Raw genomic sequence first — 27,710 nt, forward strand, 5'->3', positions numbered from 1 at the left:
AGGCAGGAGCTGAAATGAATAGAGGGAATCCCGGGGAGCCGAGTCAATCACTTTCAGTTTTATATACTGGAACATTTGTAAACACAGCAATTCAAGGACGATTTAGGCTTGCTACAAATTAATTAATTAGGCTACAATGAAAACAAAATAAAAATGAGATAAACAAAGTTAGAAAATGAAGTGCAGATCAGAAATATAAAAAAGCAGCTTGTACGGAGCGTCATGATTAGTGCGCGGCGTATTGTGAATTATATATTGTTAACAACTGTAGTGTCTGCGGGCAGTGGTGTTGTGCAGTGCTGAGGGGGTCCTGTGAGTGTGTGTGTGTGTGTGCCTCCAGCGCGTTATCAGGTGGGTAGCAGCGGAGGGGGTGGAGGTGGAGCCACGGCTGAATCGCCCATTCCTAAAGCCTGAATCACACTACTCTCCATTCACATTCCTGCTCGGGACCTCATTCAGGGGCTCACAAGTGTTGCAACGATTTGAAGACCGTGGAATTCTGTCTATCGCACAGCCGAATCAAATTATAACCATGGATTTACTGTCTTGCTCAACGCTCAGAGGACATTTGGAACCGACTGTAGTCTGAGTCCGGCACGGTTTTCTTTTCAGTGGATTTATCATGCGGGCTTCGCCCTAACATTGGAGTAAACCGTAGCGGACACTCGTAGCCTTCCAGGGCGCAGCCGGGAGTTTGGTTTATTCTGAGGCTGGTCACGGCCGAGACATTTCACAATGATATTAACTCGTAAGTACATTTCAGAGTTATTACCATGTTTTCAAATGTATTGTTATTATTATTATTATTATTATTATTATTATTATTATTATTATTATTATTATTATTATAATAATTATTATTATTATTATAGATCTACTTAAAGTAAGCGGTTTCTAGTTTTTGAGGAGAACATATTTTAGCAGTTTACAATGTCTCTATGTCTTCATCATTCCTAAAGACTTGTTTTAATTTTATCTTCGATAATAGCACTCTTTAACTCCCCCGGAGAGGCGCAACGCTGCGGGCTGTCAGATAAGCAATCTACCCGCTTTGCGCACAACTCCGCGTCTCCACTGTTCCTACTCCAATTCACTAAAGTCCCTGATAAAGCCGGGTTTCGTTAAAACGGTTGCCTGGGACCTTCCCCCAGTTTAAACATTGACCTGTGAGGGATGTTCTCTTGACTTATCCAAATCTTAATTTGAAATCTCTCCTTTTACGCACGCAGCCAAGGGGAGCTGCTGGTAGAAACAGCCAGCGCCGAACTTTTGAATTAGATTAGATGAAATTTGAATGATACCCGTGGGGAAACAGGGATGTGGACTGTGTAGCCTAAATTGTATTTAGTGTCCTGAAAGATGATCAAACCGTAGCCTACCAGTCCGGGACACTTTTGCCTCCTCAGTGCCTCAAATTGTAAACTCGTCGTGCCTTTTGCCTGAACGGCGACCTTTTGCTAAGGAGGAATTTTAGGGCAAGGCGCCTTCTGTGCAGTGGCTGTATAAAGTCTTATTTATGTTTGCAGGCTTAACTCAGTTTGTTGGCTATACTCTTCTGCCCATATGTCTGACATACTGGGTTTAACTGTTTTTCCGTTGTGGTCCTATACAGCATATGGCTGCTTATCAGCTACAGGTACAGTACAGCTAAAGGTCTGTAAAAGATAAGAGCACAGCGAGGTTGAGTCATTATAGATAGAGTTATAAGAACAAACACACACACACACACACACACACACACACACACACACACACACACACACACACACACCCAACCATCATGATACAAGATGAATGACTATGCCTTCACTGCTTCCCTGGAGACAGTTTGGTACTTGAACACTGCTCTTCCTGAGTGGGTTACCTTTCTGGGCAGGAGGAGAGCAATCCAGTAACAGCGATAATGGGACCAACTCATCTCTTACTCTTTCTGTCTCTCTCTCTCACTGTGTGTCTCTGTCCCTGGCCTGCAGTCAGGATAGCTGGTTTGTGGTAGTTGCTGGTTCTTCTGGGAGGAGAGCAAATGAGGGAAACACGCTTCATCGGCACTCATTGTGAAACAGGAAGTAAGCTGGAGCCTTATCTGAAGGATTTACATCCAGCTGACACACACACACACACAGAGTTTCTTTATGTCCTGTGAAGAAACGCAGATACGTCCATGGTTGCTCTTACCCCATCCGTCTTTCGGCTGCATTCTGAGATCACGATGACTGACAGGCTGTTCTGGGATCTGTTTATGAGTGGATATTTATCAGGGGGGAGACATGGCAGGTAGGCAGTCATCTGACCGTGGATCAGTGGAAAGCTTATCAGAGGCTTTGAATGTGTCTGGTCACCTGATCCATAGCCAGGGCCCTCTGTGAGCATAAATCTGTCGTCAGGGAACACTGGGACCTTTGGGGTTAGCTTTGTGATGATCCATCTGGGCCAGCTGTGTGTGTGTGTATAAGTGTGTGTGTGTGTGTGCATGTACCGGCTGGTGGTAGATAACTGGAACGGACCATGGTGGTAACCTCATTATTCTTATGTGTGTGTGTAAGGGGCACGGTTTGAGGCCAGCCAGATGGTAATATTCTGGGCACCGTCTCACTTACTTAGCAGCCAGCTCTTCTCAGGGAGATCAACAGATGTCTCCGCCATGGAATCACAAAATATGATACCCATCAAAAATGTTCTGCTATCGCCCATCTTTGCATTCCACTAGAGTACTTTGAGTTTTTTTCTTTCTTTTTTTTTTGTCAAATTGAAAAAGCTATTATCACCAGTTGTCCTTGATGGTATCATGCTGAATCGAGCCGTGGATGGACATTATGGTTACGCATTTGGAAGCTTCACAGAGCACCGGGTCATGAATCGGTCAGAAACTTGTTGAGCACACCAGGAGTCTGTTCCTGACGCCGTGGAGGTGATGGAGGAACACTGGCTCGGTCTGAGACTCCTACCTTTGCTTGTTATAGATTACTATTGAGACACAGAGTCTGGCCTGGTTTATCACATCACCTGTCTAGACCCACTTTGCAACTCCTTCAGAATGACCCACTCAGACCTGGAGTTGATAACAACCCCCTGATTGCCTTTTGGGTTGCTTTACAGTTGGCGATCCGAGACCTAGCGATGATAGGGCAATTCCAGATAAGCAGCCTCAATTCACAGTTGATAGTCAAGTATGTGTTTTTTTTTCTCAATCTGCCTACTTCAAAGACCCAGCCCCAGTAATAATTGTATTCAGACTCTTGACCTCCGGTTTGCCATGTATGTAGCAGAGCCTTTGAGGTGGGGAGCAGATTGCTTTGTTTGCTAGCTGCTGATGAACTCCCACTGGATCTGAGCATTCAGACCAGCCAAGCCAGACCCTGCTGCCTCCTGCGCTGGAGGGAAACTTTGGCCGGCAATTGTGAGAATTTCCTGCCACAGGAAAGGAGAGAAGAGAAGGGGCGAGCAGAGTTGAACTGAGCAACGAGAGAGAGAGAGAGAGAGAGAGAGAGAGAGAGCAGAGGAGGTGAGGGTAAGAGGAGGGAAAGGAAAGGAGGGAAAGGAGCGTGGGGCGCTGCTGGGTAATTTTAGCAGTGGACAGTGGGCAGAGGGCGAAGCTTAAGCCTGACTGGCCCCTCACCAGTTCAGCTTTGGCACGACTCCAGAGGAAAAGCCACCCGTGATCCATATGAAATCTCTATTAGCGTCGGCTCGGCTCTTATTAGTCAAGTTATCTGCTCATGATCGCCCTCTCTCTCTCTCTTTCCCGCTGAGAGTGAACAGGAAAGTTTTGTTTGCGGTCAGTTTATTCCATATTACTGCTGCACTGATGAGGCTGATTCACAGTTTTAGCCACATATCCATCTGTCTCTCCGTCCCGCCTGACGGACATGTTTCAGACATCCTGTGTGACCCCCCACAGCAGGACCAGGAGATCTGGTCTGGTCAGGAACTCGGCTTCACATATTCATCTATCCAGCTGCGTGTGTGTGTGTGTGTGTGTGTGTGTGTGTGTGTGTGTGTCTGTCTGTCTCCAAGCCAGCCAGGCTGCAACCAGCAGCGATGGTTAAGGGATGACAGAATGGGAGAATGGTTTGGTGGACTTACTGGCAGGGGGTTTGCCTTCTGCAGGCAGGAAGACAGATGCCAGAGGAATGTTGTTGCCTCATCTCGCTGTGCTCCCATAGTTCCTAGCCTGGAGTCACCGGGGTCAAAATGGCACAAGGCAGACAAAGTACTTGTGGTGTGTTTTTTAGATTAACTAAATCCATCTGCGCTCAAAGAGACTCTTCAGTCCTCTTAAACAGTTGGTTACTAAGTGAAAAAAAAAGAACTAAACGTGAAAAGGAACGTGTGCTGCACCAAAAATGACATTACATACAAGGAAATGTTTGGTAAACTATAGTGTAATCTGTTTGTGCCAAGCATTCCAGGACAAGTATTTATATTTCTGTAGTTGGTTTGGAACATTTAGTGCTGACCTGACTCTCTTCACAATGTTAACCCCAGTTTACTCTGTAGCTGGGCATAAATAGGCCGAATATCACCACCACAATCAAGGTGCTGAAGTTGAGTTTGCCACTTCAGGGTGATTCAGCGATTACTTTTCCCGCCGTGATATATAAGTGCAAAGTCCTCGGTGTTAAGACGCTTGTCCAGTGTGACTTTGTGGCTGTCTTGAACCATGAGGACGTTAGGTAGGCACACACAATCACCGGAGCCATTGTTTGTCTTGGCTGCCTCCCCGCCTATTATCTGGCCGGGAACAAACGAGGGCGGGGCCTTGCAGCCGGGTGGTCGGCGGCCACTGCAGCGCCGCTCGGCTCTCTTCCTGCGAGGGAAGCAGGAAGAGGAAGTGAAGTAGTTCCCTGGCGAGGGATGAGGAATGAGGAGGGTGGACAGTGGGGAAGACAAAAGATAAAACACACCCATCAATCTCCAGCTATAGAAGCAAACCGAAGCAAAGGGAGCTATGTTAAACAGTTTATAGCGTCGGGAGGATTTTAGGATTTCCTTGTTATAACGGGAGTGGCTGCAATAATCTTGTAACACCCGTACAACTGCTTCGTTTCTTGCCAAATGCGTATGACTTGATGTGTGCGCGGCTCTATTGTTAGGTTGTTTGTGCCAGATGCCCCATGCCCCTGTCCGCTTCCTGCAGGCAGACAAAAGATAGAAAAATATTCTTGTTTAGCTCAGTGAATGAATGGAGACGCAGTGTGGTGCAGTGACATAGAATATTTATTTTGATCCATCGCTGTGGTGACTGTTGTTGTCATTATTTGGTTTCTTGGGTTCAGGTCACCATGTCCACGCTATGTCACTGTAAAAGGTTCACATATGTAAGTAGAGGTGACACACCTTCTAGCCAGATGGGGCGTGTCACTTATTGGACCCCATGGCCCTCTTTTTGGGGTTTGTGGGTGGAGAGCTAAGTCTGTGTGTTTGTATGTCTAATTTGCATTTCAATAGGTTTACTGTCTTTTGAGTGGTTTGTCTTTAAACATGAGTTTGGTCTTTGCAAACACATATGCGCACACACACACACACACAGGCACACACAAGATTCTCTAACCCTTTGCAGTGCCTGCTTTCAAGAATGTTGGTATAATTACTCTTTGGTTTCTACGTTCCTTTGGGTTCACTACCCTCTAAAAATACCAGGCTCAACACACACACACACACACACACACACACACACACACACACAGCTTCGGAAACACGCCAATTCACATCCACAGGGGGAAAATGCGTCTCTTTTGTCACATAAAATAGCTGTTAAACATAGTCATTAATGTGTTATTTGACACTTGGGTGCATGCTGGTGTCACTGGGGTTGCTGTGGGAGTTCCTGGCCCCTGCAAAGGCATCAGGGAGACCCTGTTTAGATCGTGTCACACCTTGTTGTCAGTGGGTTTGTCTGCCGTCTAGGCTTGTTGTTGGTATGTAAATGCTCGTATATGGTTTAGCCGGAGACCCTTGGCAGCAGCAGTCTTTTACTCTCTGTCTGCCTGGCAGCCTTATATTTTCCCTATCTCTCTCAACTCAATTCTCAGTTGTTTAGTCTCTCGCTTCATCCGCATCCATATGTTTCTCATTATCTGTCAAACATGCTGGTTGTCTCTCTAGCTTTCCATCTAAACTACTGAAAAGGCCGTGGTCCTCTCTGAGACAACTTTCTGTTCTCTTTTTATCCTCCATTTCTCGAGCTGGAGTTTAAAAAAGCAGTTCCTTGGTGTAATTTAGCTCTGAAATGAGGTGGAACTGCTAGCCTGGCGCTCTAAAGATGAAATAAACCATTCTGCATCTCTCACCAGTGGTTACTATTAGCTTAGTCACGCTCAGCCAAACATAGCACCCCTACTAAAGGGAAAAGGATTGGATTGTAGAAATTGGATTACAGAATTTGAAATCAGAGCTTTTGAGTATCCTGGCATAATTTTAGATTTTATTAAAAAAATCTTGCTTTGCATTTATTGTGTGAATAGCAACTACTTACTGCCCTTGATGTTTAGCAGTCCATATACTTGTCACTTTCACAGACATCCATGGTTTAGCCATGTCTTTTCCTGCCTTTGTTCCACTGGTTTTGTTTACAAGTTTTTCTCAAGGTTGTGCTACATTTGTACATGCTGTCATTCCACCAAAGAAGACATTGTAAAGTCGGCTCTTAAAGGCCTGGAGACACACTTTCTGTCTGCCCCCTCTCTGCAGACTGCAGGCTGTGGGGGTGTTGGAGCAATTGAGGAGGCTGGGGTGTGGGGCACCATTTGGCATATGTCATCTAAAGGCCTTTCGCAGATAATTGGGAGACATCCCCATGTTTCCTCTGACACACAGTGGACCTCCACCTCCACTCATAGCACTTAGCAGAACAAGCCCAAATGTCACACCCCGTGTTAAAATAGACTTATGGGGAGAGTTTGTTGGGCAGCGTTGCAGAAATGTTCAGAATATGTCAGACTGTGGTAAAGGCAGCACTGGACACCGGAGAGGAATGTGTGCGATACGAGTGGCACACACATGACGTGTGAGGGGGTTAACGCAATTTGCACGAATGTTGCCATGAGCTCTAGCTTTAGAAGCATGTGAGAGGAGAGTGACCAAGTGTGAGATAGCTAATAAGGTCAAAGGGTTCACATTTGACAGGCTGCAGGCATGTGGCAGTGCACAGTTGCAGAATTGATTGGTCCTATTTTGACGGGATAACAGTGGCAAATGAGATCGTTTTACACTTGCGGAGGGAGAGAGGTTTTGTTTCAGTGGATTTCATTACTTGGTGTTCTCAAGATGATATTCAGTGTGTATCAGTTGTATTATCGTTGCAGACTGTTTTGTATGCTTTCATTTTAAAATCATCAACTTTGTATTTTGTATTTTATGTCTCCCACACACCCTAACGTGCCTCTGTCTTGTTCCACTCTTTATCTTCTGCAGAGATTGAAGCCAAAGAGGCCTGTACCTGGCTCCGGGCCGCGGGGTTCCCACAGTATGCCCAGCTTTATGAAGGTAAGGACACCTATGAGACACCCAAACCCGCCCTCCACACCCCAGTTGGGAGTAATGGGGGTAGTAAGGAAAAAAGGATTTAAAAGAAAGACTCTATTCTCAATGGTACTTGTGTGAGAAGGTCATAGGTATATAGGGAGCCTTAGTGTAATTAGATTTTCTAACACTTTCTAGCACTTAGTCAAATAACAGGAGATAGTGAAGTCATGGATAATTAACAGGAGCGAAAGAAGGGTGGAGACAGAAATAGATGGAAGAAATTGCATCATTTTGTTTGATCCATTTGACTCTTTTTGAACAGCCGACCAAGAAGTAGAAATGCAGGGGGACCCAGTGGTTCACCGAGTAGAGCTCGTACCATAAGGCTCAGTCTTTACGGCAGCGGCCCGGGTTCGAATCCGGCCCGCGGTCCTTTGCTGCATGTCCTCCCCTCTCTCTCTCCCATACCTTCCTGTCTCTCTCCAACTATCTCCCTGTCAAATAAAGCATGAAAAATGCCAAAAATAAAAAAAAAAAAGAAGTAGAAATGCAGTGATGAACTTCTGTGGGCTGGAAAAACAATTTATCTATTCTCAGTTTTATTTAAATTCTGATCAAATGAAGGAGATTTTATTAACTCAATCCAGAACCTTTCTCTTATTTCCGTGTAAATTGGATAGCAGTAGTCACTTTGACAATTTAAGTGTGAATTTATGCCTCCATGCCTTTATGCCTCCATGCCTTTTAACCTACTGATAATGCATAAACTTGTACACACACACATGCACACACACACACACAGGCAGAACACTCCTGAGGAGTAAGGGGTGTGTTTTTGCTTTGCGTCAATGACACAGTCCTGCACACAAACCCAAGCACCCTTTACCATAATCCAAACATTAACTATAGATGTATAGGGTCTAACTTGTTTGGGGAGCAAAGGTTTTTCCCCTCTAAAGAGTCACAGATGAGAGATGGTTTTGAAAGAAACCATACACATTTACCCAAACACATTAAACATTCTTTAAGATCAATATATGTAACTTATCTATGGCATGCCATGGGTGTATCAGTGGCCCTTATGTAACTATAGAAAGCTGAAAGCAAGACCAAACTAGCATTGTCAGCAATTCATTGCTGGCTTTCACTGAACCGTGCTAGGTGTCCTATTTGAACGGGAAGCTTGGTGTGTTTCTGCATAGGTGATAAGGCTAAGTTGTCATACATCAACACACAAGCACGCTCACAACCACAATCAATCACACCGGATTTTACTGCTCTGCTGGTTGCTCACTTGCAGCCGTCCCCGCACAGGCATGAAATTTGTGCCGACGCATGACACATTTTTCCTTCCCTTGTATCCGTGGGACAATCTCTATTGTCTGTGCTGTCAGGACTATTGCCCCACTAAAGATAAGCCGAGTGATAGGCCTGTTCCAGTACAGTAGGCTAAAGGCCTTCTTTGAATAGAGTGCCATTTTCTTATCATCTTTGCCCTCGAGGGTTTGGATCCAAGATTCCCAGTCAGGGTTGGGTCAACACATTCCAGCAAACATCTCAGTATCTGTCCATCCGTCCATATACCTATACTTGTTTTAGCACCAGAATATTGTGTTCAGACGTTTTTTGACATGACATAAGGCAAATTGTAACTTGGTGTAACTTGAAACTTGGTGAAGAGATGCTGCTGTTAATTAGGGAGTAACAGAGAGAAGCAACGAGAGGGAGAAAAGGAAGTGAGATCCCTTAGGAGCGTTGGAGTACCTATTGTCATTCTTCCATCAAGCCCCTGTTCTCTCCCTCTGTCCTCCACATCCCCCCTGCCTGCCAGGTCTGAAAGCTGCAGCTGTGTTTGTTTGGTCGGCTAAGACGCCGCTTCCTCTTTTAGCTTTTCATCAAGGCTGTATGGGGGGAGAAGGTGGGACGGAAGGCCTTGGTGGGTGTTTGAGTGGGCGGGCACTCGGGGGCAGGGGCTGTATCTTTAGTTTTATCTGAACACATTGATCCAATCAGCGGCGGGGATATGGTCTCGCTAATCTGTCTCTTTCTTTCTCTCTCTCTTTCTTTCTCTCTCTCTCTCGCTCTCTCCCTCTCTCCCCCAGATGCCCAGTTTCCCATTGACATCTCCTCAGTCACCAGAGATCATGACTTCCTGGACCGGGACGCTATTGAGGCTCTCTGCCGGTGAGACTCAAAATGATATCGACCCCCCCATATTCATACTTCTTCATGCTCCATTCTTCTTCTTCTTTTCTCTCTCTCTCTTCTTCTGTATTATCTCCTGTTTTCCCTCAAATGAAACCATGAGGGCGGGACATCAAAAGAAGGCACGCTACGGAAAGTTTGCCGATGAGATGAAAGAGTGACACGATAAGCACCTTGGAGCCACGCACCTTTTCCTCGTTCCATGAGACTTTCTCTGTCCTTACCTTCTTCTGTCTTCTTTCCTTTTTTTCTGGGGCTGATAGTGTTTAGCTCTACCATTAGGGTCTTTTGTATTGTGCTGGTAGGCGCATATCTTATCTTGCCCCTACCTTCCCTTGCTGGACACGCTATGCTCTCTTTATGTTGGTCTTTCTTTCATGCTGTTGGAGAACGGGGACATGCCGCCTCATTGCTACCCACAACTGGGTAGCAAAACAGATCCAAGTCTTTGTTGATTTGAAGTGTCTGGGCATCTCCTGCATTGCTGTCATGAGATGGGTTTGTGTATGTTATGCGAAATATGCCTGAAACATGAGTCACTAATGACTTGCCCCCGGCTAGAATTATAGCTAGTTATTGCCTTGGTTTTGAAAACTGAAGGAGAAGACCACAGGCATTTCACCACTCATGTAGTGGAGCAAGATGTTGAAAAGTAACACTGGGGAAGACTGGGTGTGCAGCCTATCTGATGCCATATAAATCAGCATATGAGGTGGAGGTTAAAGTATAAGGCCTGTGTTTTTTTAATGCATTGCTTACCATCAACAAATCCTATGAAAATAACAAAATCAACAATGCGTTTGCTCTACTCTACTTGCACTTTCTGACTTCCCACGTACCGTTTTAGCTGTCAGCCCGGAAGTCATTGGCTCCAATTGTAAGCTAAAAACCTTGAAATACAGCTCACAAAGACATAGTTTCAATTTCAAAAATCGCTAACTGTTACCATTAACCACCGTTGTAGTTATTACATGGCTTCATTGGGCACCGGCTACATGGACGAGATTTGCAGGCAAAACAAAATCATTGCTGATTTTGTTAGTTTCATAGGATTTGTTGACAGTAAGCAATGCATTAAAAAACACTGGCCTTATCCTTTAATGGCTCTTTGGCAATAAAAACCCAGCAGGTGTCCCTCCATACATCCATACATCTGGAAGCTATCATCTCAGTGTCTCCTCTCCTGGCAGCCTTTCACCCCCCCCCCCCCCCCCGCTATCCCTCAACTCCCCATCCCTTCATCTCTTTATTGTTACATGATCTGCGCTAAGAGCTCTCCAGAGGGTGGAACCCACCACCCTTGCTCCCCTCCGCCAGGTGGCTGGGGGGATAAGCTTTCTGTCCCCTCCCCAGGTTTTCGTCGCCACTCCAGCAGGTTTCATTCTCTTCTCTCTCCTTTCTCTCTCCCCCTCTCTTTCTCTTCCCACTCATGTGGGGATTATCCTTCAGCAGCTCATTAGCCAGCCCGGGTGCACCCAGTTCTCTCTCTCTGTCGTTCTCGTCTTCTCTTCTGTTTTTTGTCTCATCTCTTCCTGTCTTCCATCACATATCCTCTTGGGCTCGGCAGAGCGGTGAGAAGTTTGTTTTTATCTTATGTTTTTATTTTAAGTTGCACCCATTTTATGTGTGTGCATGTTTGTATTTGCAGGAGACTGAACACCCTCAACAAGTGTGCTCTAATGAGACTGGAGATATCACCGCAAAGAAAGAGAGTAAGTATAGGAGCACACTCACACACACTCTTCCACCCCTCTCTAAAATTCCCCTTTTTCACATCTCCTCAACCACAATTGCGTTTCCTCAGCGCAACCTTCAGTTCAGTCTAGACCACAGGGCAAAGCTGTGTCTTCTCTCATCTTATTTAATAAGAAGGCACCTGTTAGGTTTATTTCTATATCAAGTGGGTTGTGAGGACCCTAGGGGGAGGGAGGGTAGCTTTAATGTCTAAATGAAGGGGTTACATTCACCAGGACCTCCCCCTACTCAAGGCGTGCTCCCCTTCTCTCTCAAATACTTCCTCATACTTCTGGCTCACCATAAAAGGAAATAGTATGCTGCTTTCATGGCGCTCTTACGGAGCGCAACACTATACATCTCTTGTCTGCGCTCATGCTCCTAGGGGTCTTTGAGTGTGTGCAGTATACTGCATTTGAGTTCTGAGAAATTCAACCTCATTCAACATAACAATCTTAAATTTAGTTTTCTAGGGAAGATACCTCTTGGAAGGTGTTTTTCTCCTCCTCAAAAGAAGGAAAACATTTCTTCTAGCTTTTACACCATGTGCATTTCCAGTAAATGAACAAGTCGAGCCGCCACACACTAACATGCACTGTCACACTGTGACTTTGCTTTTCTTTTACCTAGAATCATCCCCATTCATCCAAATTAACCTTGGTCCCCTAATGGCCTTAAGTGCTACATAGTAACATCCTTGTTCTGTGTGTAGTGGTATTCATTAGGATGACCCTTTCTGTGTCACCTTTCATTTCAGGAGTCAACAGAGAAGAGTAGAGGAGTCAAAGAGGTTATTTGCCACAACCCCCCTTAGACAGCTTAGGAATGCATTGATCTCCTCACGTCTTAAGATTCTCTCTCTTAAGTCTCTCCCTCTCTCCCTCTCTCTCCCTTTCTCTCAGTTTTTATTGCAGTAAACATTTGTTTTTCATTCTGCAGAATTGATGTGATGTTCTTTTGACATTCAAAGCACTCACCGTTGCAGGAGTGAGTGAATGCAGTGAGATGGTTTGAGGATAAGATATCTCCTGAATGTTGACAAATGGTTGAAGCTCTATTGGCCAATCGCTGCACTCCATTCAGAGAGAATAGCCTATAGTGCCGTTATCTCACATTCCAACCAACGTAAATTGAGAAACAAGCCACAATGGAATCCGAAAATGTCACGAACAGCCATAGGATCTCTATAGTCCTCTTTAAACTGTTGATCCTGCTCAGAAAGCTATGTACATAGCAGGGATAGATTTCACTTTTATTTTCATTTGCAAACGCATTGTCTTTCCACTGAAAAGCACACCAGTAGTTATGTCTGCATTTTGAGCCCATGTGAGTAGCGAAAAACGGAACACTGGCACACAACTAGTGGAACGTGGATTTTGTGGATTTTATCATCTTTATACCGGAATTTAATTCTCATTCAAAGTGCTAATTTCCTGGCATGTGTTCTTTGTAAGGGGATTATGATCATCGCTTGCTGAAAAAACAACTCTAATGACAAATCTCTAAAGTGAAGAGCTATTTCAATTTGACAGATAGGAGAGAGTTCTCAGGTTTTTGGCCAGTGGTTCAGATCAAAGGTTGAGGTAGGGGCACAGAGAGGTGAGGTGAGGAGAAGGGGGTCATTAAATTGTGGCCTGTGGTTTGGTTTTATGGACTTTGGTCCACCACCGTTATTGGTAACCATGAAGGAGTCACCTCTGAAGTCTCCGGGCTCCCGCGCTCTCAGCTCAGCTTGTGTGTGTGTGTGTGTGTGTGTGTGTGTGTGTGACAGATGGAGGATACCTCTTTCTTGGGTAAGGAATAAGGATAGACAGACTAGCCTTTTGACAGTGAAGCTGTTACACCTTACACCTCTATCTCACACCCCAGTGTGTAGGTGTGTGTGTGTGTTTGTGTATGACAGAGAAAGAGCGAGACAGGGAGGATAAAGACTATAGGGGCGGGGGGTCGACCCTAGCCTGGCCGGCTGCATTGTGAACTCTGGGGGTCATGGTGGAATTTCCTGGACTCCCTTCAGGGCCTGAGATAGATTAACCAAACTGGGGGAAGTGTGTGGTGCTGTATATGTGACTCAGGTTGAGAAAAATCTCACCACAGTAACAGCTACTCTTTCTGTGTGCTCTGTGTATAATGTCCAAGCGGTCAGGAGGTGACTGAAGAGTGTTTAGTGGCTGACCATGAATATCTTTGCTCCCCCATCAAGTCATATGCTCAACCACAAGACCTCAATTAGTGATATTATTAACACAAAAGCCATGTTATATTACAAAGTTGTTGCCATTTTATATATCTTTCAAGAAACGCCAAGTCTTTATTCGACTTGCTTATGTAAAACGTCTTGGAATGCCAGAGCATTTGATATGCTTGCCATCATTTGACATGGTTAGGACAATTAGAAAAAAATTCCATAACTGCAAAAAGTTTCCTGGATCAAGGTGAGGAATGTTGGAAAAGGAATGGAAAACTCAGCAGTGCATAATGTTTTCTAACTATCCCTCTCCCTCCCTCTCTATTTTCCTCCCCCTCTTGCCATTTCTTTCTCTCTCTCCCTCCCTTATCCCCTCCTCTTCCCCAGAGTGAGGACTCAGATGAGGACGAGCCTTGTGCCATAAGTGGCCGTTGGACTTTCCAGAGGGACAGCAAGCGCTGGTCCCGCATGGAGGAGCTGGAGGTTTTCTCCAGCCTGCCCACAGAGGCCTCCCAGCCCCCCTTTCCCCAAGACCAGAGCTCCCAGGCGGGCACGCTCACCCTCCGTGAAGGCCACAGTTCAGAGAGCGTGCTGACGGATCTCAGTGAACAGCCTGAAGTGGGCTCCATCCACAGCAGTGGGAGTGGAGGAAGAGGAGAGGAGAAGAGCCATGGCGGCGCCTTGGCAAACCAGGCTGTGCCCGCTGGTGCCACCCGTGCCAGTTCTGTGGCCAGCATGTGCTCGTCCTCAGGCACAGGCGGGTCAGGATGCGCAAATGAAGATTCTCTGTCTGACGGGTTGCCTCCGTCGCCCCTGGAGACACTCGGACAGTTCACCTTCGATGTGAAAACAGGAATGGGAGGAATAGGAGGAAGTTTGGACAGAGGAGGCGGCAGTGGCAAAAGCACCCGTTCGCGAGCGAAGAGCTTCCTCAAGAGGATGGAGAGTCTACGGCTGCGCAGCGGCACTTCCTCCAAGAGAAAGAAGAAGCTGAGCACCAGCGGAGGGAAGATAGAAATCAGTGGTCCTGTCATCAAAGAGGGTCTGGACGATGACAAACTGCAGAGGCTCAACTGTGTGGACATCTCCAGCATGAACCTCAACCAGAACCTCAACCACCACCGGAACCCGACCCAGACTATGACCCTTAACCGGAATCGCTCCGTATCCTACTCCACCCAGACCAGCAACGGCAGCACCGGCAGCACTGGCAGCAGCCAGTCCGAAGCCAGCAGTGGGAGCGCCGTGAGCACGCCCAGCCCGGTGACTCGCGCCCGCAGCCACAGCACAGCGGCAGGCTCCAGTAAGAGAGGAGGAATGTATTTAGAGGGTTTCGATCCTTTCAGCATTCTCCAGCAGGCCTCCAACCAACAGCCAACACCCCAACCCAAGTCCGCCCCACCCGTCCCGTGCCAGGCTAGCAACGGGACGACTGTTGACGAGCAGAACCACAGGAACAACTGCAGTGTTCGAGACAATAGCAGACAAGTGGAAGAAGAAGAGGAGGACGAGGAGGGAGTGATCTTCTTCTACTTGCCCGAAGGTCACAAGCCCGGAACCTTTCCCAAGGCCCTGCGGGATGGGAGTTCGCGCAACAACAATGGGAACGACAATGGGAACTCGGTGAGCCTCAGGGGGCGGCAAAGTAGGCGCCAGCACCGCAGCTCCGCGGGCTCCGTCGACAGCCGTCTCAGTTTTTATGACAACGTGCCCTACACTGAGAGAGAGGAGGAAGAGGAGGAGGAAGAAGGGGATGAACGCAAACTGGAGGAGGTGCTACAGCATGTCAGCGGCCTGCAGCGTTTCGTTAATGCCTGGTCAGAAGCCGTGACCGGCGAAGAGGAAGAAGAGGAGGAAGATGAAGAGGAGGAAGGAGACTCCGATTCAGCATTGGACTCCGCCTCCCCGTGCCCATCCTCTCCTCTGCAGAACCGGCTGGAGGAGACTGAGAATGGAAGTGATCAGGACAGCACAGGAAACCCCCTGGGAGAGGGCGAAGAGGGGATGAGGGAGAGGAGAGATTCCGGTGTGGGAGCATCTTTAACCCGCACCAACAGGTCAGTGAAGAGAATCTAAAATGTCTTCTTACTGATTCATTGATCCTATCACCGTTAAGAGAGAGGAATACCACAATAAACACTGCAGGCTCCCAAACAGGCTCATACTCTCAGTCTCGTCCTGTAAAGCAACCGCCAAACATTACTTCAGCACATGAATAGCTCAAGGACAAAGGGACATAGAAGGAAAGAAAAGACAAATGTGAGTCCAATAGAAAGAGAAATGCTGATGTAACGACAAAGAGAAGAGTTTCCCATAGAAAGAGACAGACAGGGATAAACAGGGGGGACACGTTGAGACTGCTCTCCTTACGTAACGGCACTGAATACTCTGGAATGCTCCTTGGTCTCCATGGGGATTGTTGCCATTCCTTCAGGAATCCAGGGGCAGAATAACATTTGGGGGGTGGGCTCCAGTCGTCTAGACAACCTGTTGATTGATGTGTACATAAATCTGTGTAATCCCAAAACTGATCACTTAGGACTAGAGATACTGTGTGTTGCCGACTTCCAGGTAATAAAAGCAGACGTGACTAAAAACAAGAAATGCTTACCTCATCCCTCTTCTCCTCTTCTCCTCTTCTCCCATCTCTTCTGGTGCCCTTACCTCTCCTGTCCCCCAGGCCTCAGAAACTCCGCTGGCCCAGCTTCCAGAACTCCCATCGGCCCAGCTTGGCCTCGGCCCAGCTCCAGATCGGCTGCCAGTCGGTGCTACAGATGAATCTGCTCCAGAAGCTCTCCCTGCTGCAGCTCACTGCCCTGCTGGAGAAGCACACCCCCACTAACAAACATGGCTTCAGCTGGTGAGTGGACTGGAGGCAGATGGAAGCCTTGTGCAAGGGACATGCAGTGTATATGAACTTATGATTAGGTGATTAGGTGTGGTGATCCACAGACATTGATTTTTCCCAAATCAATTTTATAATGCTGTCACATCTGACTAATTGTGCCTCGTAATTGACCCCATTAAATCTATCCATTCAGTCATCCATCCATCCACTTAGCAGCCGTTTTCCCTTTTTTCCTCCATCCCGCCATCTCGCTATCCCGTCCATCTGCAAGTCGTTGTATAGCGTACTGACGGCTGTCTAGAGAGGTTGGGTTTCACATTCTTTTCCCAGGCCCGTAATTGCTGGGAAGGGGTGCACATTGTCTTTTTCTCAACGGGGCAATCATAGCCGTTCACACGCATGGTGTTAGAGCAAGAGCTGGAGGCTGGAACGATCTGCCCTCAACAATTATCCCTCCACCACCTCCGTCTCACCCATTTCTAGAGTACTGGCCTGACCTCACGCTATATTGCTCCTCATGATTGCCCAATGTCACTCAATATCCCCCTTGTTACTGTATCTTCCTTTGAGCTCTTGCAGTCCCTCTTCCTCACATTTCTCTCCCCATTCTCTTTGTTTTTTTATTCCTGTATTTTTTCTCTCTTTCCCAAACTCTCTCACCTAGCTTGAAGACCTAGACTGAGCAAATCAATTCTTTGTATTTATAGTAGTCAGCAAACAAATTATTATTTCAGGCAATGGCTTTGATAACTAACTGTGACTTCCCTCATTTGTAACATTTATGTCAATGTAACACAATAAGAACAATATAGTGTGCATTTGAATTGATAGCTGTAATCTCACTTATTGCGTACCATGCAAATACTGTTAGTGACCCAGCACAACATCTGATGTAAGCCTCACATGTCCTTTCAAAAAAAGGTGCTATAAAGGCAGTCAGCAAAAAGTGAAAAGACATCATTTTCCTCCCTTGTTTCTTCTGCTCGAGGCCTTCCTTGGCCTGGAATAGAAGGAGTCATGACAGTCTTATGACAGGCCGAGGCTCACAGCAGCTCTCTCGACAGACAGAGGCCACTTGTTGGCCGTTGGAGGCCCGCGCATATTCAGAATTCCGGGCTGGGATCGTAATAAGCTCCCTTTCCATTTTTCCAAACTGCGGTTCTAAGAAGCACACTGAGTCGTGCGAAAGCGCGCTCTTACAAAGACGTGCTTGTCCATAGTCACGCATATCGTCTCTTTACTAAACACACCGACACGCATACGGATAGATACACAACCATAAATCCGTGGGCACATTCTTGTGAAACGATTGGAGTGGCGTGTTTCAGCCCTGGATTAGTGGTTATAGACCTACTATTCACTTGAACACTCACCCAGGTGGACACACACACACATGCACGTACACTCACACACAGTTTCAGATAGTGAGACAGACACATTGCGGATGTATAAAGCAACGGGACCCTCCCCTCTCCACACCCCAGCGTACCTCCCGCCCCCTTCCTCTATTGTTCTCTCACCCTCTGTTTATCCACCCCCCTCATAAACCTGGAGACAGGCTTCTGTGGCCCCTTGGCTTCTGGAAATTTCCTTCATGCACACACACACACACACAAACACATGAATATTGTCTTCTTCAGTAGCCAGGCTAACTGTGTGGTAACTTGATTGGTGTCATGCACAGTAGTTTATGTGAACTGTGGCGAGCGAATAGCACTACACATTTTTGTGGAAATGAATGAATTTTCCTCAAACTGAATCAAGTAAAAACAGAACGCCTAAAACAGGTGATCTGAGGAGAGCAACTTGAATAAATGGGACAAAACTGAAAGCAACAATTTTCAGTGTTCTGCATTAACTGGGGCCACTATAAGACATAAGCAAAATGTAGTGTTTTGTGTCTCAGTGTCCAGCTGTCCAAGATACTGATTCAAACATACAGGACTGGTTGTAAGCTTGTACCTCCATGTCACACTCTGTTTCAACTACCTTTTGTAGTTTTCTTTTTTGGTGGGTGGAATGGAAGATTTGTATGTTTATTTATGTTGTGAACCTTCAGAGAAATATCAAACAAAGGTACATTATGTTTCTAAGTAAAATGTGAAACTGGTCAGACATTTCATGTATTTAGATAATGTTGAATCTGCTGGTTAATGATTTTTTTTTGTTGTTCCCACGAGTGCTAACCAGAATCAAACTAACGATACCAAACAAGTAAATTCTGCTTTGTCTTTCATGACACTGAATCAAATCAAATTGTACCGTATTAGATCAAATCAAAATCAAATTGTCGATCAGCTCAAAAATATCTTTCCAGTATTGAATCACTAACTGCATATCAAGATTCATATTGATATCAGGATTCATGTCAATATTCCGTATAGGAGATAATAATAAGCTGACCGTTCTTGTGTGTGTGTGTGTGTGTGTGTGTGTGTGTGTGTGTGTGTGTGTGTGTGTGTGTGTGTGTGTGTGTGTGTGTGTGTGTGTGTGTGTGTGTGTGTGTGTGTGTGTTGCAGGGCTGTGCCAAAGTTTATGAAGCGGATCAAGGTGCGCGACTACAAAGACAGGAATGTGTTCGGTGTGCCACTACAAGTCAACGTCCAGCGGACGGGCCAGCCCCTCCCTCAGGGGATTCAGCAGGCCATGCGCTACCTACGCAATCAATGCCTAGACCAGGTAATATACAGTACACAGATACACACACAAATACACGGACGCACACACACATAAACACATGCCCTTACGCATGGACACATACGCATTCTTGTCATTTAGCCTCAAGTGCTGCTTTCCCAATTTCATCATGTGTGTGAGAGAAAGTCTTTCTTTTACAATAGTTTGAAAGAGGTCCTTGAGTTATATAATACATGCATTTTAAGACATCTGCAATCAGTCAAATATTCATCCATTTTTTCACGGCTGTTACATAAGACGGAGCAGTGAATCGGAAAGAGCTTGATTCTCACTTGTTCAGTGTGTGTGTATGTATACATCATTTCTGTCTCTTGCTCTTTCTCTTCTCTCTCTCACACACACTCACACACACACACACACACACACACACACACACACACATACGCTGCAGCAGGGAGGCCTGGGGAGAATCAAAAGTTTCCAGCTGTTTAGTCACCTATGTCAGTCTGTTTAATACAGCGAGACAGATCTGTGTGTGTGTGTGTCTGCACACAAAAATGCCTGTGTGTACATGTGTGAAAGAAAGAAAGAAAGAAAGAAAGAATGAGGGAATAAGCAGAAAATAGCCATTAATGAAAGGCAAAATAGAGAAGCGAGAGAAGGAGGCAGTGAGCGATGGTGTTCTCTTCAAAGCTGGACAAGGAGCCTCTGTTTGGAAGTGGTGAAAGCTCATGGAAAGTATTCTGGCTGGACAAGCCAAAGGCCCTTTTCTGCTTTCCTCCCCAACACTGCCATTTTGTACAGCCATAAAAGGCCACTGATGAGGTCCTACGCAACAAGAATGTCTACTGGGTGTCATGAGAGCGTCTTGTAAATACAGTCAACAGGATCTGATGTGATGTAACCATATGGACTGTAAGCTCTGGACTTTAGGGATAAGTCAAGAACAATATTCTTTTTCAACCAAGTGAAACCCTCAGGCTTTAAAAGATGAGCTGTCATGTTTATCTGTGCTTTGAGCCCATGAATCAATTGCGATACTCACTATTGATAAGATCTAATATTGTGCAGATGGTAATGAGATCATAAGGGAATTGATGTTCAAGGCTGACTAATCAAGTTTCCAGGCATGAATGAATGATGTAACTCTCTCTCTCTCTCTCTCTCTCTCTCTCGCCCTCCCTTTCTTCTTTTTCCCCTCTGTCCAGGTGGGTCTTTTCCGGAAATCGGGGGTTAAATCTCGTATCCAAGCTCTGCGCCAGATGAACGAGGCGTGTGGCGCCGACGGAGGAGGAGTCAACTACGAGGGCCAATCGGCTTACGACGTGGCGGACATGCTGAAGCAGTACTTCAGGGATCTGCCGGAGCCGCTGCTCACCAGCAAACTGTCTGAGACCTTCCTCCAGATCTACCAGTGTAAGAACACACACACACACACACACACACACACACTGTAAGCACTTGTGTATGTGTAAACACAAAACGCTGTATACACATCCACACTCAGTCTTATATCCCTTTACCTCACACACTCAACAACACAGCTCTAAGGTGTTTGCATTAGCTAAGCTTTAGGAACACACATGGTGGTATTGTTTTGGAGCTGTAGATGCTTGCCTGCCGCGGAATGAGAGATTGTGAAACCGTGGAAGGAAAACAAGCAAGATGAGCGCAGGAAATACCTGTGGGATGATGTGGTACACAATGGCACCGTAAATCCAGACTGCCACCGCACTGGCTCATCCTGCTGTGACTGTCAGCATGGGGAGCCAGTCACATTTTGTTACATGATGATTTTAAGTGTTCGGAACTGTTTATACAAGCTAAAACAAAGCTGGTCGGGGGCATACGGCACAATACGCACACATATAGGCTTATGTAACCCACTTAGCATGACATACATCCCATCATAGTTCATTCGAGTCAGGCTGTAGCCCAGATAACGCTTGAGGGGGGCTCCTTCCTGAGTTACGCGATGGACACAGATAAAGGTGCAGTGAGACATGATGTAGTGTCACAGTGACTATTAATCTTCCCAGACACAAGTCTACATACAGCATTCAAAAGACCGGGAACGATTACGCACCGAGTTACAAAGACGGCCCCTTCGAGTTTTTGCTTCGCTCTCATTTTCCACCTGCTCTCTTTACCTGCACTCACAAGAGAGTGGCTTTTGCCTGAATAAATGAAGTTAGCCAAACAACCCCCCCCCCCCCGCCCCCTCCTAATCTCCGCTCTCCCTCCGCTGCAGACATGCCCAAGGAGCTGCGTCTGCAGGCGGCGCGGGCGGCCGTGCTGCTGCTGCCCGACGAGAACCGCGAGGCGCTGCGGACGCTGCTGTGCCTGCTGAGCGACGTGACGGCCAGCGTGGCCGAGAACCAGATGACTCCCACCAACCTGGCCGTCTGCCTGGCCCCGTCCCTCTTCCACCTCAACACCCTGCGCCGCAAGGAGAGCTCCTCGCCAAGGTGGGTGTCGAGTGTTTGTGCGTGTGTGTGTGTGTGTGCGTAAACCCTTGTTGTCACTTCATCACCTTTATCATCACCTTTATTTTGTCTGTCTACACTAGCTTTCTGTCTGGATTGTGGTAGCAGCTTACATAACCTGTAATATGCTGCACATTCTCAAAACAGGAAAGGGTCAAGCTAAAGAAACAAAAGAGCAGGATACTGTAGGTGGAGGAGGGAGGGAGTGAGAAAGAAAAGGAAGAGAGCAAAGCTTGAGAGGAGGAAGGGAGAGAGACAGAGGAAATATTATGGTTACATTAAGAAATGCAGTTTATTCTGAAGACAATAGGATTCATCAGGTGTTCTTTCTGTCTTTCTTTCTTTCTTTCTTTCTGTCTTTCTTTCTGCGTTTCTGTCTGGATGACGGATGATGTTACTAATTTTTGCGCTGTCCACTTTGTCTTCCTCTTTTCTCTTCCCGGGTCAAAGGGTGATGAACAGGAAGCAGACTCTGGGAAAGCCGGACCAGAGGGACCTGAACGAGAACCTGGCTGCCACTCACGGCCTGGCGCATATGATCCAGGAGTGCAGGAAACTCTTCCGGGTCAGTAGTTAATAACGCTGTGTCTAAAAAGTGTACACCTCACCTTTAAACTATATGAGGGGATCTCTCTTAGTTTGAGAGCTAGATAGGAGGCAGGCAAAGATCAAATTTATGGAATGATTTACTGACTGAGATCTACGTAGCAAACTGCCACTTAAGTTGAACAAGTGTTTGCTTTGGAGGAATGCACGTCACCCCATGTCATCGTCAAACACCTTGTGACCCAGTATTTGTCCTGTAAACAAACTTAGCCCCAGTTACAAAACTCTGTGATCCAATTCTTGCCGTCGTTTGCTCAGGCAGTGTTATGATTACATAAAGTAAATCCGCCAGCCGTCCTTCCCTTCCCATATGCCCCCGTTCTACCTGACCTGGCCTCGCTCCATATCTCTGTTTACGCTGCACAATCCAGCCCAACACAGGTGTGTGTGGGAAGGGAAAACACAGCAGAGTGCCACAAAACCCACAAAACCCCCTTGGATCCGTCTCAGCCAGCGTGGGTCCATGTATCCGGAGGGAGAGGAGGCTTGATTGGATAAACAGGAAATAATCAGCAGAATAGACTATTACTAATCCAATTTCAGTGTTGTTCGGCTCAGAATGAGTTCCACCCAGCACAGGCTTCTCTCTGCTGAAAGCCCACAGTACCTGCTGTGTGTCATTATCGTTCCAGCAAGGATCAATCAAGCTTATTAGATTTTGGGAGTGCTTCCTGACATGGCAAAATCACACAACAAGTCAATTACGTTACTTCCCGAATTATTTTCTTTTAATTGGATTTATTTTAGCCTGCGAAAGGTTCATGAATGGAAAATGACAAATAGGATAAATAAACTATAATTTGTTTTCATTTTAATCACTTTCTTATCTAATATGAATCCTTTTTTTAGACAGTAATGTTGTTAGAGGTCTTATGCAAGTTTAATTAAATCTGAGAGAGACAGGTATAGAGGGTTATTTTTGATCATCTAAACTTAATTCAGTTTCCCATTGCTCAACATGATGAATGTAATCAGGATGGAGATGCCTGAGAAAGGAAAAAACATGTAGCTTGTAGATTGGAACTGCTTATCGCTGTTTATGGTAGCTTGGATCATATGACTAATGACTGATTTGACTGATGACTGATGCGACTGATTTATACGCTTTCATCCTGTTGTACGTCTCAGCCTTCTATGGAGGAGTATTGTTGTGGTTATGTATTGATAAATCAAACTGTTGAGCATCTATAATACACATGTAACCATGAACAAACGTGCGCCTCTGTTGCTCACGCCCCTCGAACCGACCGAACAACAGAAAAGCAAGGACTAGTTTTTCTCAGTACCGCTGTGAGTAACTCTTCTCCTCCTCCTTTCCCCCCCAGATCCCAGAGGAAATGAGCCGCTGCAGGAACTCCTATGTGGAGCAGGCTCTGCTGCCGCGGCGGCTGGAGGAGCTCGGCGGCGAGGAGGCGGGGCCGGGGGGCTACAGGACCTACCTGCGGGACGGCCTGGACGCCCTGCTCAAGGAGGCCAAGGACAAGTTCAAAGGTTACGACAGCTGCTCCACCCCGGAACACGCCGAGCTGGCCTACAGGAAGGTAAGACCGCTCACTCTCTGGTTCAACTCTGAAAGAAAAACGCTGTCTTTATTTTGGACACATCATCCATTTGACCCATATGGATGCTGTCAGGGTGTTTGTCAGCAGCAGAGGAAAAAGATAAACGTGATGAGTGATGAAATTCCCTGCAGACTGAAAGTAATGGGATTCATAAAAGATTCATTAATGGGAGGATAAGCGGGGCATCACTCAGTCTGTCTTTAGTGTGTAAACAAACTGCCATTCATGAAGAACCCTCTCTCTCTCTCTCTCTCTCTCTCTCTCTCTCTCTCTCTCTCTCTCTCCCCTATCTTCTCCTTCCCCCCTTTCTGTCGGCCTTTCCCTCCCCCGCTTCCCTGAATATCTAATGGAAAAGCAGCAGTTCAGTATTTCCTGTATAGAAACACATCCGTGTGAAACTGGCCCAAGCCTTGGCTTCTCATTCCCACCCCAGCACTGGCCTCTATCCCAGAATGACATCAGCTTGACATAGACACGACCGACTCTCTCTCTCTCTCTCACACACACACACACACATACACAACCCTAGCATTATCCCAGGCCTACATTTCCTGTGTCCAGTGTAAAAGGGCCCTGTTTGAGGTTATCATTCTCTCCGGTTTGAGAGTCACAAGGCCCAGAGTGTGTGTTCTTTATCATCTGATGGCGGAAGCGAGGCAGCTGACTAGGCCAGAGGACATTGAGGGGTTTTGGAGCATATACTTACAGTTGTGTATCAAATCTTAGCTCAGAAAGATGGATTGCCGCATCTAATTTCTATGAATAGGACTGATCGAATTAGCAAGTTCTTCAGGACTCTTGCATAAGACTCATTATATACTCGTATATGTCAAAGTTCATAAATTATTACACTTTTTCTTTTCTTCTCTCTAACTCATGACTATAACACTTTATTTCGTCTTCAATTAAACTGTAAATTAACTCTGCCGCTTCGTCTGCGTCTCCAGGTGCATGATGGGTCTCCTCTGCGGCTGTGGAAGGTGACCGTGGAGGTGCTGGCGAGTCCCGAGGAGGTGCTGACGCGGGTGCTGCGGGAGCAGGGCCGCTGGGACGAGGACCTGCTGGAGAGCCGGGTGGTGGAGACCCTGGACGAGAGGACGGAGGTCTACCAGTACGTCAGGAACACCATGGCCCCGCACCCCACCAGAGACCACCTGGTGCTCAGGTAGGGTTCACTCGCTTGTGTTTTCTTTTTCTGAGGCTGCTTTTCCACCAGCGTCCTCTCTTCATCTCTGCACCTATGTTGCTGTCACTTTCTCAGCATTGCTCTGTCTCTCTTTCTCTCTTTCTCCCATATTAATATTTCTCACCCCAACCTCTCTCTCTTCTCTACCAGGACATGGGCGACAGACCTGGCGAAGGGAGCGTGCGCACTGGTGTGTACATCTGTGGACCATGAAGGGGCCCCAGTGGTGGGCGTGCGGGCCAACGTCCTCACCTCACGCTACTTCATTGAGCCCTGCGGAGCCAACAAATCCCGCCTCACACACATCTCCCGGACCGACTGCAGGTGAGTGGATGACTGGAGGAGGATGAATTGGGGAGCAAAGATGAAGCTTCTTGGTCATGTGATGTATTTTGGCTGTGAGCGGTAATGGATGGATGATGATTCGGTGGATTTGCTAATGGTCTGTCTCTCCCTTGTTATCCAGGGGTCGTTTCCCAGAGTGGTACAATAAGCTGTATGGACACTTGTGCGCTGCTGAGGTGGGGCGGATACGCGACTCGTTCACTGTGCCCATGGACAAGTAAGAGCCAAGTGTGCAACTTTGGCAACAAAGGACCCCGAGACTGTTGGACCACACTTTGGATCCCACTGAGGACTTCAAATGACTCAACCCATTCTGACAGAGTGCTATATGGGATCCCAAACCTCTCTATATACTAAATTAAAGGACAAATCCTGGATCTTGGACTGAAGGACTTTTTTTTGCTCTGATTTTGTCACAATAGAGTGATATTATCGTTTCAAATTGCTCAGCTTCTTGTCAAGTTTATGATCAGAGGACTCGTGTCATGGAAGCATTTATCTGGGCCAAAGGATATGACATGACTGATACAGGATGTGAGGTTTAAACCATATCCAAAGGGTGCTATTGCTTCTGAGAAGCAAGGGGATTCAGTGTGTGTGTGTGTGTGTGTGTGTGTGTGTGTGGCCATGTGCAGGTGTGAGTGTGAGCATGTATGTGTACACACGTGTTCAAAGCAACAAACGGTTGATAATTATATATTCCTTGCACTGGTTTCCAGCTGCAGTATAATGTGTACATACAGTATTCCGAAACTGTTCACAGTAATGTTTCGTGTGTCTGTCTTGTGTTGCCTATGTCCCTTTTTCTGTTACAGCGAAGCATAGGAGGAACAATAGAAAGACAATATATGATCAGTCGATTGATGAGTCCATGGGTGAAGAAAGATGTGAATGTGCTGACAATGTGCAGTCTGAGATGCAGACAATAGGCAGGATGTGCGATGACAGGTGGTTGGGTAACAGAGGGTTTTAGTGTTTCAGTAGTGGCAGGCAGAGGCAGATCAGTATTGGTGGCTGGCTCACCAATAGGAAATGTAACGATGAAACAATGGGCCTCATTCACCATACAAACACTCCCTTATGAAGAATATCACCATTAAAAGTCAGTATTCCTCACTGTTGTTTGATTTTGATATGGATAATTGATACGCGCATTGAAGCTATGCTGTTAAAACTATGTTATAAAGTGGGGTGTCCAAAATGGCTCATTTTAGTAACAAAACAGTTTGCAAAATGCAGATTATTAAATGACTTTAAAGAACAACGGCAAGAAAACCATAAGAAATTGTTTGTGATTGAGGCCTTTTGTCACAGAAAGGAACTGTTAGGGGAACTGACCTAGAGGATCACACCGACAAACTAAAATGTAAGACCAATAGATCTGATGGACCAAATTTGGAAAAAGCCGAAAGAGGCAGTGTCACCAGATTTTCTTCCTTCCTAAAAAAAAAAAAAAAAAAAAAAAGTCAGAAGCAGTGTTGTTAAGAGCACAGTCAAATCACATCTCTTTGAAACAGTTTGTAGGCCAAATATCACATACATTTTTTTTTTTCCACAATTGCTTTGATATACGTGAGAGCAGAAAAATAATGCACTGTTCTAACTTGCAACGGAAACCTCTGGCTAGTCCTATAAGAGAGAGCATGAGAAGTAAAAAGAGCAAAGACGGTCCTTTTATAAAGGGGGGGATTTTACAGGTTTTACTGTAAAGAAGAGGCAGCGAGGGCAGAGCGAATGTTGGCGCGATCTAAAAGAAGGAAAAATATGATCTATGTGTAAGCTTCTTCCTCTGTACTGTCTCGTCAGTGTTTAAATGAAGTAAGAGATTTAGGTCCTCATAACTCAGTTGACCTTCGTGCATAGACTCACATTTAAATCTGAGGGCTCGCATTGAGTTGTATGATTAATTCACTAAGCCATTGTTCATATCATAAATGTTTGTACCTTAACTGTGTCTCTGCCAAATACGAATAACGCATGACAATGACAGTTAATTTAAAAACAAATATATTTATACCTCAGATATATGTTTGTTTTGTATCATACCATCTTATTTTATTGTAAATGTTAAGCTTTATGTTACAGAAATGAACAAATGTTTTATCTTTTTTATTAATATTATTTCTGTACAGGTTAATCACAGTGCACTATTAAATGTATTAAAACAATATTTTTTGGTCTTCTCAGAGTTGTATGATAAACTGGGTTTGTGGGGTGAAATAGAATACTATAGAATATTCCTTTTTTCACAATTACTCTCTTCATTGTAACTTTTCAGACGAAACATATGAGACTTTGTTCTGTTTTTGCACTTCAAATCCCTCATAATCTCTTGAGTCATTTTGTTTATGCTACAGTTTGTACAAAGTGCTTACACCTCCTCGGATTCAGAGCTCAGACTGGAGTAGGTACATAACTCTTGATCTCCCCCCCACCACTGTCACCTCTC

General features: G+C 45.9%; 1 protein-coding gene across 5 annotated transcripts; it reads left to right on the plus strand.

Annotated features, from left to right (window-relative positions):
- Nucleotides 1–456: 456 nt before the first annotated feature.
- On the plus strand, nt 457–27,444 carry dlc1 (DLC1 Rho GTPase activating protein). 5 transcript variants are annotated; one of them, XM_071517068.1, is made up of 15 exons: nt 457–748; nt 7,414–7,485; nt 9,567–9,648; nt 11,318–11,381; nt 13,979–14,964; nt 15,058–15,652; nt 16,279–16,451; nt 18,959–19,118; nt 20,285–20,492; nt 21,328–21,544; nt 22,013–22,127; nt 23,494–23,709; nt 24,678–24,895; nt 25,067–25,240; nt 25,383–27,444. In XM_071517068.1, the coding sequence occupies exons 1-15, from the start codon at nt 736–738 to the stop codon at nt 25,480–25,482; spliced, it is 3,393 nt and encodes a 1,130-aa protein (XP_071373169.1). In that variant the 5' UTR covers nt 457–735; the 3' UTR covers nt 25,483–27,444. The 5 variants fall into 5 exon arrangements, with proteins under 5 accessions (XP_071373169.1, XP_071373167.1, XP_071373170.1 ...); XM_071517066.1 differs by having other exon boundaries at nt 13,979–15,648; nt 16,272–16,451; XM_071517069.1 differs by lacking the exon at nt 23,494–23,709.
- The last annotated feature ends 266 nt before the right edge of the window (nt 27,445–27,710 follow it).

This window comes from Centroberyx affinis, unplaced genomic scaffold, assembly GCF_046629955.1.
Source record: "Centroberyx affinis isolate AG114_WGS23_722 - 3 ecotype Tasmania unplaced genomic scaffold, CSIRO-AGI_Caff_v1 ptg000458l_1, whole genome shotgun sequence".
NCBI classification, from domain to species: domain Eukaryota; kingdom Metazoa; phylum Chordata; class Actinopteri; order Beryciformes; family Berycidae; genus Centroberyx; species Centroberyx affinis.